The following is a 21,653-nucleotide window of genomic DNA, read 5'->3' on the forward strand; positions in this document are numbered from 1 at the left end:
AATAGTCGTAAATTAGTTTGAAGAAAAAAAAAGCAAACTAAATTGGGAGACTCCTTGATTTCTATAGAATTCCATTCTCAACAATTGTTATTCCTCAAACTAGCGTTATTCTTGTACATTGAATTGCCTTGATCAGCCGAGATCATTTTAATAAAGATATTTGACCATACTTTCAAAGACAGAGCTATGAATCCAGAGATTTTGGTCTATGATATTTCATGTATTCTACACACATTTTTGAGAAACATTCTTGTTACATTTGCTAGTTAACTCTGACTTGAATTAATAATCTTGTATTTGGATTTCGCATTGAAGGCTTACTATTAACATATAAAATATTTGCTTAAATTTGTGGCAAGCGTTGAAGATAATTTATCATATATTATTATGTGTGTAACTTAGGAACAGTTTAACATTTGTAATGCTACTGAGATTATGCATTTCAAATTAAAACATTCCTTCTGTATACTTGAATTACACAGAGAACGATAGATTGATGTCGAGTAGTTGTTTACTTTTGAATTACTACCTCTTGAGACGTCACTAGCCAGTGTGTGAAATCACAGAGAAGCTATATGACGTCTACAGCACTCTCATTATGTATATGAACAGAATCTGCTAGCTGTCATCAACCCAACATTGAAATCTGCTGATTTATTACTCACGATGTTTCTGGTTTTGTTCAAATTTCTTTTATCATCCGAATATTGAATCCATAATGAGGACTGTTTAATATCCAAATTGACCAGCTTATGACCGCTGTACTGCAGAGTGCCAAATTAGGAATTTGAGTAACACCTCGTGCCTAATTGGAAGTAACACTGTAGTAAGAAGATAAACACAAAGTGTGGAGGAGAGTTATTGATTTATTACCTCACAGTGAAACTACCTACAACCTGTTGATTCAGCCTGTGATAACAAAATCAAGTACGCACTTCAAACTCTATCTTCAGGACAGCTTTTTTTTTTCATTCTTTTCGTTCACCTTAACTTGGATTTGACAACACCACTTTCATAAAATGGTTCACTGCATAGACTGTGTCTGATTTGATTCCAGCCTCATTTTAATCTGCCGTCACTAAGCTGCTAAACTTTCTACTGGCTGGTATGTGCGTTTCATATTGTTATGATGTGAGTTGTTCAAAGAACACTGCAGGGAATTGTTGTACATGTGTTGCTGAATAGTGTACATGCTATGCAGCCAAACTGGGTCATGCATGCATTATTGTCCACTGAATGAAATAGTTATCGGGGTTCGAAGATTGTAGTTTTTACATCTATAGGGATACAGCCTATATAAATACTGTGGCCACAGTTTGAAGATAATTAATTTGACTACCAAGGGATGTCACAATTTAAATTAATTAAGTGATTATGACAAAATTTATTTATTATCTAGATCACATTAGAAACAAAAATATTCCTTCAAATTGTTTCAAGTGGCTTAGTTTTATTTTATATTCCTGCGATTTTTCACTGAAATCTTTATTTTATTTTATTTTATAAATTTGAGTGAGACTGAGAAAGCAAAACCAGATTTTAAGGACAAATCAGTGCAGGAGAAAATCAGTTTCAGTGAATGTGTGAAGGACATTGTTATCGTTCTGCATTATAATTTAACTGTGCGATTGAACCGATTTATTACTATGAGGACTCTTTGTTAATTTGTAGGCAGTTAAACTTACAAAACAAGTAGGAAATGAGTGCCTAGCCTAGTGTGGGTCAATAGAGGAAATTTCTTCACCTAGGGCCAGGTTAATAATCACTGATAGAAAAGCAGCTTAGCATTAGTTAAAAGCCACTCTTCTATTTGTTTTTCACAATACATTCATTTCGTGTCACTTTCTTTACAAATTTTATCGTCAAGATATTTTTGTTCTGAAGAGATAAACACAGACGTGTACAATAGAAAGGGTGTCTAATAAATGAACACCATAAAAGTTTCTACTAAGTCTACTTTAATGCTTGACTTTAGGAATTGTCCTTGCTGTCATCTTTTTGTATAGAACGCTGTGTGCTGGTTTTCTGCTGTCTTTAGCGTGAATAAGCCTTACGTGTGTGCGTGCTCCAGTGCTGTTCTGAAGCCAACTCAGAAGTGCTAATACGGTTGTCAAGATAACATCTCAAACCAGTCACCTCTTTGATGTAGGCACAGCGGTTGTGTTTTAATGCTGTTTGCTGACTCTGTAATCGGGCTATTTGCTTCTAGCAGTTACTTGTGACTTCATGAATTGCTGACCTTGTACCTTCACATTGGGTGTCTTCAAGCTATTCTTATGCTGCAATATCAAACCTATTCATTCTCAGACTAAGAACAAATCTGTCGCACCACTCGGAAGAACACTTGTCTGCATTGCCTGAACAGTTCGTCCAGATTTCTACCGGAATATTTTCAGCAATCGCTGTGTTCATACAAAGTCACTGATTCTTTGACACATCACAAACCAACTTCTATTCCATAGTTACACCTCACTGACATCCGTGATGCAGTTACCGTAGTCATATGACTAATCTTTCAGAAATGTCGTCAGTGTGATTACATCTATCAACATTCATCACAAGCAGTGTATCATTAAAACGTCCTTGCAATATGATGTACTTTAGAGGATTTGTTGCACATATGGATGATGATGACCATATAACCTTCAAGAGAACATACTCTCCTAAGGAACCAGGAAGAGATTTACCATTTCTCAAGCCAAGACTTCATCCTCGTAAACGCCTTGCTGCCCTTCTACCATCTAACCGTTCCAGCTTACTGGATCGTCAGCATCCTTCCAGCTTACTGGATCGTCAGCATCCTTCGTAAGTTTATATAAATATATTGCCCTGTATTATTGCATGTGAGTATGGGGTTCAATTGACCTAGGTTTGTGGTGTTACTCATTTATTTTACAGACATCATCTCTAGTTATTAACAACATTTAATTTGTTGATCCATGTCTATAATATCAAATACTGACCTAGGAATGGCTTGCGTAATTCTCTAGGTAGGACCAACATTTAATGTGTTGATCCATGTCTATAATATCAAATACTGACCTAGGAATGGCCAGCGTAATTCTCTAGGTAGGGCCAACATTTATTTTGTTGATCCATGTCTATAATATCAAATACTGACCTAGGAATGGCCAGCATAATTCTCTAGGTAGGGCCAACATTTATTTTGTTGATCCATGTCTATAATATCAAATACTGACCTAGGAATGGCCAGCGTAATTCTCTAGGTAGGGCCAACGTTTATTTTGTTGCTCTATGTCTATAATATCAAATACTTACCTAAGAATGGCCAGCGTAATTCTCTAGGTGTAGGGCCAACATTTATTTTGTTGATCCATGTCTATAATATCAAATACTGACCTAGAAATGGCCAGCGTAATTCTCCAGGTGTAGGGCCAACATTTATTTTGTTGATCCATGTCTATAATATCAAATACTGACCTAGAAATGGCCAGCATAATTCTCCAGGTGTAGGGCCAACATTTATTTTGTTGATCCATGTCTATAATATCAAATACTGACCTAGAAATGGCCAGCGTAATTCTCCAGGTGTAGGGCCAACATTTATTTTGTTGATCCATGTCTATAATATCAAATACTGACCTAGAAATGGCCAGCGTAATTCTCCAGGTGTAGGGCCAACATTTATTTTGTTGATCCATGTCTATAATATCAAATACTGACCTAGAAATGGCCAGCGTAATTCTCCAGGTGTAGGGCCAACATTTATTTTGTTGATCCATGTCTATAATATCAAATACTGACCTAGAAATGGCCAGCGTAATTCTCCAGGTGTAGGGCCAACATTTATTTTGTTGATCCATGTCTATAATATCAAATACTGACCTAGAAATGGCCAGCGTAATTCTCCAGGTGTAGGGCCAACATTTATTTTGTTGATCCATGTCTGTAATATCAAATACTGACCTAGAAATGGCCAGCATAATTCTCTAGGTAGGGCCAACATTTATTTTGTTGATCCATGTCTATAATATCAAATACTGACCTAGAAATGGCCAGCGTAATTCTCTAGGTGTAGGGCCAACATTTATTTTGTTGATCCATGTCTATAATATCAAATACTGACCTAGAAATGGCCAGCGTAATTCTCCAGGTGTAGGGCCAACATTTATTTTGTTGATCCATGTCTATAATATCAAATACTGACCTAGAAATGGCCAGCATAATTCTCTAGGTGTAGGGCCAACATTTATTTTGTTGATCCATGTCTATAATATCAAATACTGACCTAGAAATGGCCAGCGTAATTCTCCAGGTGTAGGGCCAACATTTATTTTGTTGATCCATGTCTATAATATCAAATACTGACCTAGAAATGGCCAGCGTAATTCTCTAGGTGTAGGGCCAACATTTATTTTGTTGATCCATGTCTATAATATCAAATACTGACCTAGAAATGGCCAGCGTAATTCTCCAGGTGTAGGGCCAACATTTATTTTGTTGATCCATGTCTATAATATCAAATACTGACCTAGGAATGGCCAGCATAATTCTCTAGGTGTAGGGCCAACATTTATTTTGTTGATCCATGTCTATAATATCAAATACTGACCTAGGAATGGCCAGCATAATTCTCTAGGTGTAGGGCCAACATTTATTTTGTTGATCCATGTCTGTAATATCAAATACTGACCTAGGAATGGCCAGCATAATTCTCTAGGTGTAGGGCCAACATTTATTTTGTTGATCCATGTCTATAATATCAAATACTGACCTAGGAATGGCCAGCGTAATTCTCCAGGTGTAGGGCCAACATTTATTTTGTTGATCCATGTCTATAATATCAAATACTGACCTAGAAATGGCCAGCGTAATTCTCCAGGTGTAGGGCCAACATTTATTTTGTTGATCCATGTCTATAATATCAAATACTGACCTAGGAATGGCCAGCATAATTCTCTAGGTGTAGGGCCAACATTTATTTTGTTGATCCATGTCTATAATATCAAATACTGACCTAGAAATGGCCAGCGTAATTCTCCAGGTGTAGGGCCAACATTTATTTTGTTGATCCATGTCTATAATATCAAATACTGACCTAGGAATGGCCAGCATAATTCTCTAGGTGTAGGGCCAACATTTATTTTGTTGATCCATGTCTATAATATCAAATACTGACCTAGAAATGGCCAGCGTAATTCTCTAGGTGTAGGGCCAACATTTATTTTGTTGCTCCATGTCTATAATATCAAATACTGACCCTGGCAATGGCTGTTACTATGGTACTGTGCCAAAAATGTACACTCTTGCAACAGTTGTTCCATATGTGTGTTGCATTAAGTGATGTCCATTCAGGTAAGTCGTGGCTTAAATTGACTTTTCTTTGTAGTTGCCTAGTGTGTTGTCCTACAAACCAGTATACTCTCTAAACGCAAAACAGATTGTGAAATATAAAATATTGATTATTATTTGTATGATTTATCATAATTTATCATTATGTATCAACTGATCAACAAAGAGCTACCAAGATTGTGGTTGTCTAAGTGTACAAATGTATGTACATATAAACTATTTAAAACACATTTTGTTAACTCATTCTGTAGAGAAATATACTTCACTTTATTATATCCTGCTTAGATTAGATTCAAACCATTATAAAACTTGGTTGTTGTGATGTCCTGGATTCGACTTGTTCATAACCATCTAGTTGCTGTGTTTACTAGACCTCATTCCAAACTATATTTTTCAACGCAGTGAATGTAGCATGTCTACCTGCAGTGGTGATGCCATTGCTAGGATTGTGGTTTTGAATCCAGTGTTTCACGTTGTAAATATTTTTTTCATGTACATTAGTAAAATGTTGAAGATGTTTTTTTTTTTTAAATTCATAAAAAAAAAACCTGTTGTTTTCTTATTCCAGTTGTCTGCTGTTACAACTTCTTAGCTTTTCTGTACTGTATGGTAATTTGTATTCACTGTAGTGGCTGTGTAAAAATAGACTTGTTCGATGACCCATTTGTTTCCATGGAGAAACCATAGTCCTTGTTAAAATTAACAATGTAAAAACTAAAATGCATGAAATTAAACTAGCGCTACATGGTTTTACAATTAAACTATTATGTTTACATTATGTTTGGTTTGTTTACAAACGCTGACATGTTGTATATGGTCAGACATTTCAGTTATTAGTTCTGCTCTGTTGCTAATGACTGTAATTTCCCAGTTACTGCATCTCTATAGCAGTTAAATTTGCACATGCAAAAAAACAAACACTTTTGTTGAACTAAGCTTGACTTGGTTATGACTTTATGTCTACCTAGGTGAGCAACTAAAAAGACTACATTTTCCTGCAGAGTTAAGGAACCTTATACGCCATCACCTACCGGGAGTAGTTATGTCACAATTGTAATTTTTAGCAGGAAACCTTAATCTTGTAAAATAGTGTTGGCTGGTATTTTGGGTTATTGTCACTCAATATTATTACCACGAGGGAAAAAAAGGAGCCCTGTACTGGCTTCATGCATACTTTGTGTTATTCTGTGTTTGTATATAAATTCCCATTGTTCGTTTTAGACCGCGACCAATAACTCTGAACACATACTTCACACTTAGGTGGTCCATGCTCCTCGAGTTAATTAGTCACCAGGTGTCGGGGCATCCACTGAAAACCAAACATTACTATATTTATGTTATTTTGAAATGGATGCAGTATTTGTCATTCGGCCAAGTGAAGTTTGTAAACAGGAATTGGTTAATTAAAGACAGTATGTGATGGCATACAGATACTCATCAGTTTGCTTTGTGATCAGAACAAATTGTCAAAGTTTTAAGAGGGTTTCGTGAATACTAGTAATACAAAATGTTGTTTTCACCCTTACTAAAACTAATTATATATTGTTAATGGAAACATTTAAAATTCCTCAGAAGGAATTAAAATGGTTACACTAACTACTAGAACACATATTTAAAACATACAAATTTTACAAAAATTACTATCTAAAGCATGACGATGATTTGAAAAAACAAACAAAAAAACTACTATTGAAAAAAATAGTGATAATAACAACAAGAAAATATCAACAGTTTTCAAGACCATTGCACATGGCCAAGTCACATGCAATGCATGACCATGCATAATTATTTGCAACAGCCCTCAAAATATCCTCGGGCGGACATCCGGGCATTTTCACCGCCTTGCAACCCTCGCAAAAAAAACGGTACTTTGGGATGGTTGTTGAGACTCCCCTGAACAGTGTAACAAGATTAGCCCTACGTGTGTAACATATATAAATTCGGTTGTTCGTGAATATTTCAAAGTTGAGTTTGTGTTGTTTTATCGAATTTTCACCGGCTTGACCGGCGTTCCAAGCAGCGCGCACAGAGCCCATACAAATGCATGTACCGTGGTGCGCGTCTTAGCAACGTGGAACGTCTGGTGACGTAGCTCCGCCCCCGAGGATAGGTTGATTCCATGTTTGTATATGCGATAGTGCTAGAGATATTAGAGCCATGCATATTTAATGAGTTCCATGATTTTATATGGTCAATGGATACTGGTAGTTTAGCCAATTCTCTTGTCCAATGCCTTCAATATAGCATTAGTTCCATGTTTGTACATGAAATACTGCTCGAGATATTAGAGACATGCATATTTAATGAGTTCCATGACCATATATGGTCATTGAATATGTTTGCCATTTCTCATGTCCAATGCCTTCAATATACCAGTATATTATCTAATGAATTAGATATATAATATAAATGTATCTTTGGAACAAATCAGAATTTTTTTTTTGCAGTGAAATTGTGATTCTGGTTTATTTGCAAGTTTCTGACTTGTAACAAAGAATGATGGAAAGCGCCCCCAATAGTCGATATAAGATAAAACTAAAATTTGAATATGTTTATATGATACAGTGATCTATAAGCTATCACTGTAAGGTGAAACACATAAAATCAAAATATAAAATCTCTTTTAATACTAATAGTTTTCTGGAGTTTGTCCATTGACTCCCACCCCTGGATTTATTTATTTTTTTGCTTGAACAGTGTTTTGCTACAGACAGACAATTGACTAAAAAAGTTGTTTGATTATTATGGTGATTACAAATTATTTCTTTAATTTTTATATTGAGTTTGGCGCTATCACTCAGTGCCTGTCTACAGTAGTATAACTAGAGGGACTTTGTGGAACAGTAAATAACATTAACTTTAAATATTTCTGTTCTTTGGATAATCTGTATTAAACAGGAGTTTTTACCGTTTTTTTTTTTTTTGGTGAATCAGGTCAGCACTTTTCATTTTGAGCTGTACAAATAAGTTTTGGCCAAATCTGGTTCTGGTTCTAATTAAAGAATGTGAACAAAAGTCTCCATCTGTATTTGTCAGAAAATGTAGATGATCAGAGGGTTAATAAAATATGAGAGTAATAACTTCAGTAGAATTTATAGTTCAATCATATTTTGTGATTAAATATGGATGGCCTTATCATTTATACTTCAGTAATTATTTTAATCATTCGTAAGAATGTTGTTGGTGTATTATAAACATCTTAATCTTATCGGTGTATAAATAGCCTGCACTTGTATTTACCGGTAGTCAGTCTCCATAAATTTGATATATGTGGTTCAGATCTCCGGTGACTCGTTGAGTGTGATGGAGGGAGGATGTTGATGATGATGTTTCGAAATAAATACAGACATACTCGTATTCTTGGCGTCTTGAGGCAGCAGTGAGTAGTTTTCAAGTATACCAGTTTTTATAGTTACCGCTCCTAAATATGATGTCAGTGTGTCATGTCTAATAGCAACAGTGACTGTCCATTAAAATGTACTTTATTGCTAGTATGTTTAATACATGTGATATATTTTCTATGTATATTTTAGTGGCCGTCTTTTAATCAGTAATGAGTTTCCCTTGTTTCTGTGTGCAATGAATACTTGCTATCATGATAACACAAACTTTAGTGTAACTGACTTAATACTATATACGGCTTAATATTAATTGAGTTTTATTTTCATATATTTTAAAAATTTCTCAACTAAATTGTGATGTTTTGTGCTAGATTCTCAGAGTACCATTGCTAGTGCTGGAGGTAGCACACTGCTGTCAACGTGAACATATGCCAAAATTGTTGTTTATTTTAACTGAAACTGTATCCATATATAATCATGCGTACATGCATGGATCGATGTACAGGTTTTTTTGGTGAAGTTTGAAATGTCATCATCACAGTAGTAATCATAGATGTCAATTTGGTACCATATATATGACCAAAATAAGCCGTTTACTGTAAAATACTTTATTTTAGCTGGAATAGACTTTTTGAGTGTTTTGTATGGAGTTTATTTTCACTGATTTTTGGTGAATTGAATGTAAACTATAAGGAACAACGGTATATTCCCTGGATTTTATTTTCACTGAATCATACCTTCAGCGAAAATAGCAAAAAATTAATTCCAAGCGAAAATATTCAAAATATCAATGTATGGTTAAATGAAAATTATTATTAAATATTGTGTCATTTTAATGCTTGAGTACTTCTGTCATATAAGACCATGGGAGTATTTTTGCCAACATTTTGGTGCAATATTTCATCTATTTGTTTTATTATTTTCTATAATTGTTTTGATCATTTGCTACAGGTCTTGATCAATATTTTGAAATTTTCTGAAACAAGAATTTGTGAATGGTAACCAAAGTTGACCTTGGTGTTCAAATGGATGCATCACTTAAGTTACCTAAGCCAAATACTGTATATATTAACTACTATTGGTTTCAGTCTGTCTGTGTTATTTTTCTTAGCTAGACTTTTCTCTGGACCACATTTTAGTGATACAATTCCAATGTTTCAACCAACATTGTATATACCATGTAATAATATATGCATGTCATTGTTACATCCGGTATTAACTATGGCTGGCTGATTGATTATGCTGGCATAACTCATTAATTGATGGAAAATGTCATTTCTAAAATGAACCATGACCAAAATTTCATGTTTTTCTTGTAAGTGTCACCATGGTATAGCCACCTGTTGATGAGCAGTGGGTTCTGTCAAGAAAAGAACAAAACAAAATAATGCACTGTTATCAAATATTGAGAAACATTACAAATTAAAATGTTTACATACAAGATAGACAGACAGCAACTTAACATTAGATTGAGACATGCACCATCATGTATAATATTTCACATTATGGTCTCAAGACCCAAATAAATGTTTATCAATGAGTCTCAGAATATTACAAATTCTCAAGGTCTTAAGGATAACAAAAGGATGAGTGGAAATGGAAAATCTAAAAAAAAATAAGATATAACTTGGAATTTATATTTATTAAACAATTTTTTATCTAAATATAATTACAAAATATAACGCTCTGTTACACTACATAATACAGATTAAATTTAAATATGTTTACTTCAGGAGGTTTGAATTCCATGTCATCCTCAGACTCCATCTGTCCTTTAGTAAAGTTATATTGATGTGGACAACTAGGCTGAGAATTCATGAAAGGCACTGAGATGATTGCCAAGATGCCACACATGAATGTCTGCATTCAATTTAAAATAATCAAATATTTCAATTTCAATGAGTCAAAAACATTTTTAGAAAATTTTACCATGAAATTGGGTGTCCTCAGAATTAAGTTCAAATCTGAAATTATGCATCATAGAACTTTTCTTAGTCACAGTGACTATATTGAAATTTCTCACAAACAGTTCTGGCAACAGAAATTTAACAATTCACGATTGATTATACGCATGAAAACATGCATTTAAAACAGTACACATTGTATAAATTAATGATCCTAATTTCTGTAAATAATTGTGTTGTGTTTTCTCTTTTTTCATAGTGAAAAGATATTTTATTAAATGCAATATTGTCATGTTTATACAGGTACAGTTATTTTTATTTTTATTTTTATTTAATTTAGTTAAAACATATTTTCCCATTATGATATTTTAATTACAATGAATCAACCCATTGGAGCAGAAACAGCATGGTTGTCGACAACTATGCTTGTTATTAAAAGTAAACATTAATCTGTGCATTGACTGTAAATAAAAACATGGATAATAATAATAATGTTTAGAAAAAGAGAATAATATTTGTTTCTATTTTGCCAGCAAGCCAGTCAGTCAGTCAGTATCACATTTCTATATAGTCTTACTTTTACTAATATGAGATTTTTTGTAATGATTAGCATTATATCATAAAATATATCAATCAATAGAATTACTTCATATTTTTCATTCATGAAAATCTTTCATTTGCGCAAAATAAAGCAGTCCCAAGAATGTCTGTGCACCCTCTAGTGTCAGGAAGTGGAAATGATTGTGGATTGCCAATTAAGCTTTTCATCTTGCAGACAAAGGAAAATCATTAATAAAAGTATCTCATCAACCTTTTTTCCTTGACATATAAATTAATTAATCATAATTAATTAAACAGTTTATTGAAAGTGTTATATATCATACCTATGCGTCTGTGTACTTTTTTTATGTCAGCATTTTAGGTTTGCCATACCGAGAGAAGAAATTCTCTAATTGGCAAATGGTGTTAGGACTTGGTAGCCAATATGCAAAAAGCTCTTCTTAATTTGCAAGTGAAAAAAACTTGGTGTTCCTTATTGTAATTAAATAGGTGGTAGAATATGATTGGAACAGCCTGTGCGTATAAACAATAATTTCATTTTATTTGTATTGTATTTTTATATAAATTTTTGTGTCAGTATAAGTAAAAAAACTGTGATTTCAATCAATGCACTTTATAAATGCATTTTGTTGGCACTTATACAAAATTCAAACATTGGCTGCAAGTCGACCACCACCCTTTAAATACTATCAACTTTAATGTTTTACTGCCAGGAATCTGTTCAGACCTTATGAATAATAATGTATTCAAAATTATTCATAATATCGTGTTCAGATATAAATGGTACTCAAAAAAATTGGCAGTTCAATACAAACATTTTAAACTAATAATAAAAAAATTCTAATAAACATTCTTAAAAATTAAAGATAACTGAATGATTTAATCCTTGCATTTTAATATTTGGATGTAGGTGTAACAAATATTTCAAAATCTTAACAAATTTTCTCACTTATAATAAAAATACTATCGGAACTACAGACATAAGAGAAATTTTAATCTTACTTATATTCAGCTGTAGCTAAAATTAGTGTTACTCGAAATATTCGAATATTAACAAATTGATTTTAGTGTACAGATTTGGTGCACAATTGTGCAAATACTAAGTGAGGAAAAAAGAAGATTTGTGAACTATGGTAACTACAACTTAACTCACTACCTTTATTTGTCTCCAAATGAGTGACCTCCCTTGTAGCTGCATTATATGCAAACCAGCGGGAAACTTGTTTTTCTAAGCCAGAGAAATATTAGGAGAGTGAAGCAACGTATGGGAAGCCAACTGTGATGAACATTAAATAGTAACAAATATAATAGCAATCCTGAAATGGATGGTACATCTCACGTAATTAGTCTTTTCATTAGAATCTTTTGTTCTATTCTTAGTCGCATTTTCGCGAGAGTTATTCCGCAATTAAAAGCCATGTAACCATGACAACTCCTTTATTTACAAGTTATATTGACCTGACGTTGCCTTCTCTGTTAAGGAAATGATTTTCATTCCATTAATCGTGAGCGTAAAAAGGAATTCTTGTGTCCCGTACGTCTTGTGTAGATTGTGTTTGTGATGGTGATTAAACAATTACACTAGAAAGCCGACTCTGCAATTACAATAAATGATATGCACCTGTAATTCTTTGACGTTGTTATACGTGTACTGCTTTATTGGGAGTTACAGACACTTCATCTTAATTGCATTACAGTTAACGCTGGAAAGCTTTTGTATTTAGACATGTCGACTCAGTTCACCAATTCCAGTTATGTCAGTTTCTCAAAACGTTGCCATGCCACCAAGTGAAGTGATCTGCTCAGCGCTGTACTGTGATAAACGTATTTAGGAGAGTTTTATGTTGGATGAATAGGTAGACATGCTGACTATTGGTCATCATTATGTAATCTAAACTCAAATTAAGACTTGTATATACCACCTAAATATCTATTGTCCCACTGTAATCTACAAATGTAAACCTGTTGTAGCTATCAATTACTCTAAAATCTACCCTAATGATAATTAAAGGGTTGCTGTGAGATACAGCATCGAGTATTGCGCATCACAAGTTTTAACAGCTTCAGGAAGCTACAGTCTTTCAGACTACATAACTCACAGTAGCCACCCGGTGCTCTTTAATAACCAAACTGCTAGTACCGGTAAGCAAGTGAACTCATTGTGGTGGCACATGCACCTGCATGCTGGCTGCCATATTTGCTGATATTATTTATGGCGATTTTGAAAAGTTAAGATGCTATATGAACTCTAATGTTATTTGATTGCTCTGCGATGAAGTGGAATCTAGAATTTGCAATTTTATATGAAACTACAGCTGTCAGGCAATTCTCGTATAAAACATCCATGCTGACCATGCATTAAATAAATACACATACAGCCAATTGAGAACTGCTTATTAATATTTTATTACTAAGTCTACTTTGCATATTAGTATATTACTGTGTCGTGGTGACTGGAAATTAGTATAGTCAGACACAGTTTTAATTGCTGGTGCCAGTCCACCCCTCACTAGGAATCTAACCTTCCTATAACATTATGAATAATATATTCTGTTACAAGTAATTTAATTTCTAAGTCACCATCAGCTGGCTTGTTTACACTACGCTGTTACTGGGGCATCCGTACAGAGAGTGTGTGTAGTTGAATTGTAAATGCAGCCAAACTGTTGTTTTATTCGGTGAATGACTTAATTAATTACTGTAAACGCTGTGATTCTTCAGAGATGTAGTTGCGAATACATATTGAGGAACACCTGTGTGAGGCAGCTGAGCTTACCGCTGTTGACTGACATGTGCTGTTGTTAAGATCACCCAACTGAGAACGCATGGACTCTCAAAAGCCGGTCGTCAAATTTTTTACTACAACATGAGGTTTTACAAGTTAACCTCGTCTGCTGGGTAATGTATATCACAATGCATTGTATTGTATTGTTATGTGTTCATTGATGTACACATAGACTTTCACTCGTATCTGTACATTGAGAGAAGAACTCTAGATAATAGCGTTTTTATTAGCTGCGAACGGGAGCAAGGTGTTTATTGTCTGAAGCTTTGAACTTTGTTGAGGTCCTCATTAAATGCTGACCATGATTATAATAGAGGAATGCTGCATTAATCCTTTCGCTCTGTGCGAGTTTGCAGTGACTGATTTCAGATCCACGTTTGATCTGCTTAATGCGGGAAATATATCTGAATTCAACTGTTGGATCTATCATGGCAACTACTGTGACCACTGCTGACATCATGGCCAGCTCAGTTCTCTATCGTATCTCATCCCGCCACCGGGAAAGGCGTAAACAAATGTTTGATCCAAATAACAATAACGATAACAACAAAACTGATTCTCGGCCGCATACCAGTCTCGGACTGGAGAGGCCGCACTCATCACCAAACATTTCACCTGGTGAGAAACCACGCATTAAAATGTATATCAAGGGAAGACCGCTTGGAAGATTGAGAAGTGCTGTTGCTGAATGGTAATTATTTCATTCTATTTTAATTTTGATCAAAAATGATAAATGAAATGTTGGATATATTATTGAGCACTTGACATCACTTTCAAAATACTTTAAAACTTATCTGTTTTCATATGTACATTGTACACTGCATTAACTCCTTAGTAAAAGCTATATTCTTTCGTGCCCCCGCCTCACATATTATACAGATAATCTGGTAACTATGTAAAAGACACTTGAGATCATTTTATCATTTATATTCAATGTCTCATATTTGGTGTGAAATATTACAGTATTTTATTTTTTGTTCGATCTGAGCTTATAAAAAATTCTCATAGATATTTCCGTTTTTAACATATTCTATTTTATACATACATGGTCAGATTTCTATCACTGATTCACTGCTGTGTCAATATATCAAATCTCAAATATTTGAACTTCTAGGCAATTACGTAGCAAAATAAAATTAAAATGGTGTGAATGCTTAACATTCAGCAATATGAAAGGCAGTGAATTGTGAGCCATTTTGCGCTACCATAGATACATGTACATGTATTCAAATTCAGCTAAATGTATTATTTTTGCATGATTTCAGTGTAACTTAGTTACAATGTCAAATAATAACCCAGTTTGATAAGCACTATTTTATACGACGGAAATCAATACATCCCGTTTTCATAAACGCACTTAACAATTCCCAGGTAAAACTGAGGTCACATTAACAGTTTATCTTTTATTCAACGCATATTTTCTATGCCTATGTGAATGAGAAAGGTATGCATTTAAAATAAATAACACATCAGTGGTCATAGATCGAAAGTGCTTGAATGGCTGTTATTTGATGCGTTAAAAATGTTTTATTCCAAACGTGATTTTCCATGTGCAGTTCTATTCATGAATTAAAGTGAAATTTTCCTCTATGTCTCTGTCTGCGGTAAATTGAGCATTTACTAAATAGTTGTTTTTTTCTAATGGTTTCTAAAGTTTCATCTAAAATGCCTGAGGATAGATCAGAATCACCATGATAATTTTACTATAGAGAAGGATTGCCAGAATTTTGTCACTTTCATACCGTAAGTGAGAATGCATTTTCATTCTCACTTGCGTCGGTGAGTCTCTGTGGTGATATGATTCTGGCAAGTTCACAGTGACAAAAGATTGGTTTGTAGGGCATTCGTGTACAACAGGGGTGTGGAGTTTGTTAGACGTCGCCATTTTGAATATTACGCTGGTAAATAATTGTATTATTAACAATATGGTTCAAACCCCAAACCATGCTGAAACTTAACCAAAACCCCCTAGTTCCTTATATGCAGTTAAAAAATGACATTTCTATGACAAAACTATTACACTTGAAGTGTAATACACCAGTACCCTACACTAAGGCTTATCTAAATGTTGTATAGTGTGCTTACTATAGAGATGTTGTGGTAATTTCTTTTACCATTGTAAGAATAGTGTACTAATTTAAGTATTGAAATAAGAGTTGATAATATTGTGTGTTCATTCTCAGTACTTCTTTGACAACTTGTACCTATAAGTCACACATTGCCAGTTGAGGAGGTATGCTACTGATGAGCACAAGAGTATTAGATAGAAAAAAAAATAATTACCGATATAATAAAATAAAGTAAATTCAATTTCACAACATAACATAAAAAAACAAAACATAACATAAAAAACAAAAGAAGACAAATGTTTTCATCTGTCCATGCAGTCCAAATGATCCATGACATGTTAAATTGATCAAATTTTTCGCTTCAGAACTCACTTGGGATTGTAGCTATATATATATCTGTCATTCCAAGAACATGAGCTCCATAAACATAATCAGGTGATAAGTTGATATTAAATTTAAATAAATATGTACTGTATTTGCTCTATTAGAAGAGCATCTCCAATAAACTTCAGTCAATTGTTCATGACATTTTGAAGTCTTTTCTCAAAAAGTTACCAGATAACCCCAGTTTTTGTTTTCAATTTCTTTTTTCGTTTTGACTTGAATTCATAATAATGAAAGGGTAAATAAAATGACAATATACTCTTCAATTCAATCTGAACCTTCTCATTATAACAGTAAAATGTCTCATTAGAAATGTGTGACATTATTTTGTAAAGTTGTAACATTAGAAATTTATGTCAATAACCAAATACTACTTTTTACAGACCATATCACCAAGCAAAAGATAAGCTGTCTCTTCTTTAATGAAAGCATCATAGAAAATGTACAGTGTTATTGTTTCAGTGAATAGTTTCAATTATTTAATTATTAATTCATAATAAATATAATCCCAATATTATTTTAAAATACCAGTAGTGCTAAAAATGACAGTTTTGAACATAAAGGAAGTAAGATTATTTTTCTGACATTCTAATTGTATTAAGATTAAGCATGGAATCAATAATTAATAAGTGTTGAAAATAATTGTAACTCTAATTTATTTATTAAATTATTTTATATATACTTGGAAAACAAGTAACAGTAACATGATGAAATAGTTTGTGTATTAGTGCTGTCACAAATGGCAGGAGGGTTAGGGTAATATCGTTTCATGGAAATTACAGGTCTAAAAAGTTACCAGATAGTTTGTATAATCAGAATTAAAAACCATATAATGTAATAACACATTGATAACAATTCTGATAAAATGCCATACTAATACAAATGTTTCAAACATAAAAATGAATTTTGTTATTTTCATCCCTTTATATTGTCTTTCTTTTCAATACAACTTGCTTTGAATCATAAAATATTACGGTAACTGTAACAGTAGTTAATATGCCTTATGTCTGACAGCTGAAGGTCACACTTCAGTCATGATTTCAAATAATATACCTGAATTTTTGCTGTGTTACACTATTTTTGAACTTGACAACTACTTACGATGTAGATTTGAAAAAAAAATGAGAACCCCCCCCCCCTTCTCGAGTATATATATATATACCATCTAGTTAGGTGAAGGGAGGAGTGTAAAAACTTAATCCTGTGGATTATATAGATTATAATATTGATTAGTGTTTTACCTTAACATTGTGAACGATTATCAATTCAAAACGACAATTAAAAGCAAGTTCACATTTACAAAGCATCTTTTAGTACATTCATCTTGTAGATGGTTGTCAATAAATATACAAAGCAATATGGTCTAGTGATCCATTGCCATTACAATGTATTTGTATTTTGAAAATTCTATCATTTAAAATAATATATAGGGCAGGGATGAATTAAGTATTTTGGTGTGAACAAACGTACTGCTATAATTAAACAATTCATGTATTTTACACAATTTTATCCATGGATTGAATCTGGAAGTTGTCTGGTTGTCCCTGACAACCACTTTTATTTTAAGGCAATCAAATAAGAAAACTTGTTACACACTGTGACACCGATGAAAACAATATCACATAGTCCAATAAAATACTACTCAGTAACAAGCATGTAGTACCCAAATTTTTGTCACTAAGAATTTGTCTTGCATTCATAAATAAGGGCTACACATGTAAATGCACAAACATTTTTGGACAACAATATTTTCATGTGGAATTTCTTTGGAAAGTGTTAATACCTATTCAAACATCAATTCATTTGTGTTTTTAACTGGAAACACACTTTGTACAATTTGATTTGCCTAGATTTGTTCAGATTAGGCCAGACAAAATAAAAATGTTGTTTGTCAGATTTTTTTTTTGTCAAAAGTTTGAACATATATGCCCATCTTGCATGTTCTTTAATTATGTACAATATGTAGAAAGTAATGGAAACATTGAATAAGCCAGTCATTTGTCACTGGTTTATAAAACACTGAACACTTGCGATTGAGGTCCTGCAGCTTTCTGGTCTTTGGAATTGCTTATAATCTTGTAAGACTTATAGCTTTAAAATTGCCTTCTAATGAGAGGTAAAAATTGAACCTTATCACGACTACACTGTATGTTGATATAAACAAATTAAAGAAAATTAAACTGAAATTGAGTATTAAACGTCATTCTCTTCATATTTACATTTACCCATTTGTCCATCTGCTGTATTTTCTCTGAGAATCATGGATAAATTTTTTTCAAACTTGATAAATGATGGTTATAGCGTAGACTGTTTATGAATAGTATTATTATAGTATTATTTCCTCTTTATTTCTCATCATCACCTGCCCCAGCTCAGACCAAGGTCAAACTAGTTGTAGTTTAAATTAAATATTCATGATTGCTGTCATTATTATTAAACCATGCAATCAATGTTGATATGTGTTGTAGAAAATATTTATTCTCAGAGATTGCGAAGGTGGGCATGTAATTTAGAAATAAATGAGTTCAGAATGGAATTGAAGTACAAACTAGTGATTCAGAAGCACTTTAAAGTGAGAAGGTCGTTACCTGTGCACGCACGGGAATTGAGTCCCAAGCGACGATAACACACGCTAAAATGCCAAGGCTCATAGGTAGATGCTTGCTTGTCAATAATGACATGCTATGGCCTTCTTACGCATGCGCAGGCGACGACTCGCCTGCTTTGATGTACACTGTAGTGCTTGATGTAATTAGCAGTAGCATCATTTTCATCCCAGTGGACCAAAATGCAGCCTTTCATATACCGGTAGTTAAAAATACATTTTGTAGTTACATCCTTTATGTGTCTGCATGAAATGTGTCTATAAGTATTTAATATTTAATAGCTTTTCCAAGGCCCACCAGGCTTTTAGCCAGCTACCTGTTGATTTAGCTTAGACAGGCACTCCACATTTTAGACAGGTAAAAAATTCATTTAATAAGCTAAATTTCAACAAACCTGTACAATTTTGATTGAAAATGTCCTGTAATTACAAAAATAACCTTTATTATTCAAAAAAAATAGACTGCTATCTGCTGCTACAGGCAATAGTGACTACAATCTTTCATTTTAGTTTTTAGATAGACGTTTTTCATTTTCTTACTATAACTCTAATGACTACTATGATACCATATTCTTTTGATAGCATATATCATTACCAGAATTCTGAGCTGGGTTGCCAAGTTTGTAATTTCGGTTTCACCGCTGCATCACGGGAAATGTAGTTTGAATGGCCCACCCATCATTCACTATGTATATAAATGTTATCAGGGGTGTTGCCTATGTGCTAACAACATTTCACCATTGTCTGCCATGAAAGAAGGTATTGTCACTAATAGTTTGAATTAACACTTGTTTTGAATAAACCTTTGATTGACAGTCATTGGGAAAACCTTCACGGCTGTTTAAAACTTGCCTTCTCCTCAATTTTTAGACAAAAACTGTGCTCCAACCTTGCCCAACTAGTAAATTAATAGTGATATAAATAATCATGGTTGTATGCAACAACAAAAAAAGTACTTTATGCATTCTGATTATCGAAAATATCAAACTCTGACCAGAAAAATCACCATGGAGTGTGATACTGAAATCTGGTTGCCATCTTCCCTTTATACACATAGAGCAGCAGCTCTTTACCAATATTAACTAACTAACTAAATAATAAATTACATTATTCTTGCTGTAATCCTGACATCTGTGAAGTGTTGAATTACTCACTTTGTTGGTACATCCGCTTGTCACAGTATCCCCTACCACAGTGATGTGGTGATACTGCAGTATTGTTATAGTCCCTAAATCTTACAGCTTAATAATGGGGTAACTTTGTGTAAAACTTGTCGTTAATTTTATATATGGAACCTTATAGCATTAGAATGTGATAATTGAGAACACAAAACAATAAATATTCCCATCTTCTAAATCAAAATGTAATTTTTACTAAATCATTTTGAATAATTTTGAAAATAAATTTAAATTTACTAATGACAGAGAGTTAAATAAAATATATTACAATGGAAAACAAAAGACTGATTGATAGTGTAAATGACACAAACAATAGTGAAAGCAATACAAATTAACTGCTGTGAAATTTGTAGAATTAATTTTTGCTGAAAAAACATATTGGCCGATTTGTTGTATGTATACAATTTATTTTCCATGATTCTGCTGAGTTGTATGAAAAATATTAAAAAAGATATTTTCAATAGATTTTATTTTTGTTTCATTCCTTCAGCAAAACTAGCAATAAATAAATTTCAAGTGAAAATAAATTACTTTACAGTAATAGAATGCATTTACTAATGATGGATTAGAAACAGAGTGATAACTAGAGTAAAGTACAGCTGCAGGAAAATACAAATGTTTAACACAGTCACATCATCATGTATGTCCAATTCCTTACATGACGTATTTGTTAATCCAGGGGATAACATACCCCAGGTGCATAAGCAGACACTCAGCCTATGATTAACCCAAATTGCTTGAATAAAGTGACATGTTCTCAGCTGCTGATTATTAATTCCAATTCAGATGACAACTGTTTATTAGATTTTCTGAGATAGATTTTGTTCAAACTTGATGGGTATATTGTAGCTCTATTAGTAGTGCATCTCTAAATAATAGTGTGTATAAACCAAACATTTCATTTATTGTACATTTTAACCATAGATACACCTTAATAATGCTACTAATTTAACATGTACAGTACTAGTATACATACATGTATATAGTGGTAAGACTTAAGTCTTGTGAATTCACTTTAATACATCTGTGACTAATATTAGTTGAGACAGTTTTAAAAAAGAAAATTTGGTATGGTCTAATATATTAAATCAATGTTCAGGTTTCAGCACAAGCACACTGACTGTTATACATCACTACTATCAAAGTTGAAGGTTTTTTATGACGTCATAGCTTTTTATTATCATATGATAATGGAAACCTCCATTCGCAAGTAAATTTATTTCAACAAAATTTAACTAAATTTGTATAATTCTGATGGTGGTGATTTATAACAAAAATAATGAATTGCTCACATGGTCATATTAGATTTGGAGTAGGGTCTTGATACGCTAGTGAGTCTGCCTTCGCCTTGCGCATTATCTTGGCAAAGACCCTTCTCCTCATCCAATATGGTGCAGTAGAGAGAAATGCATAATAATTGTTAAAATATATATTGATTGGAATGTCCTTTTTTTTTTGACTGGAACACATGTAGTTGTGTGTCTGGCAGAAAAACTGCGAAAGTTGGAAATTT

General features: G+C 33.2%; 1 protein-coding gene across 2 annotated transcripts in view; it reads left to right on the forward strand.

The window, feature by feature from the left end:
- The window catches only part of LOC100372006 (uncharacterized), a 100,312-nt gene that overhangs the window by 13,421 nt on the left and 65,238 nt on the right, over window positions 1–21,653 (forward strand). The window contains exon 1 of one of the 2 annotated variants that reach the window (XM_085492807.1): window positions 14,203–14,595. The exons of the other annotated variant lie outside the window; for it this stretch is intronic. Coding sequence (XP_085348933.1) covers window positions 14,294–14,595 — 302 coding nt within the window. The 5' untranslated portion in view covers window positions 14,203–14,293. Of the gene's footprint in view, window positions 1–14,202; window positions 14,596–21,653 lie in introns of those variants that run through there. 2 annotated transcript variants of the gene reach the window in all.

Source organism: Saccoglossus kowalevskii, chromosome 18 (assembly GCF_978046115.1).
Source record: "Saccoglossus kowalevskii chromosome 18, keSacKowa6.1, whole genome shotgun sequence".
In the NCBI taxonomy this organism is placed as follows: domain Eukaryota; kingdom Metazoa; phylum Hemichordata; class Enteropneusta; family Harrimaniidae; genus Saccoglossus; species Saccoglossus kowalevskii.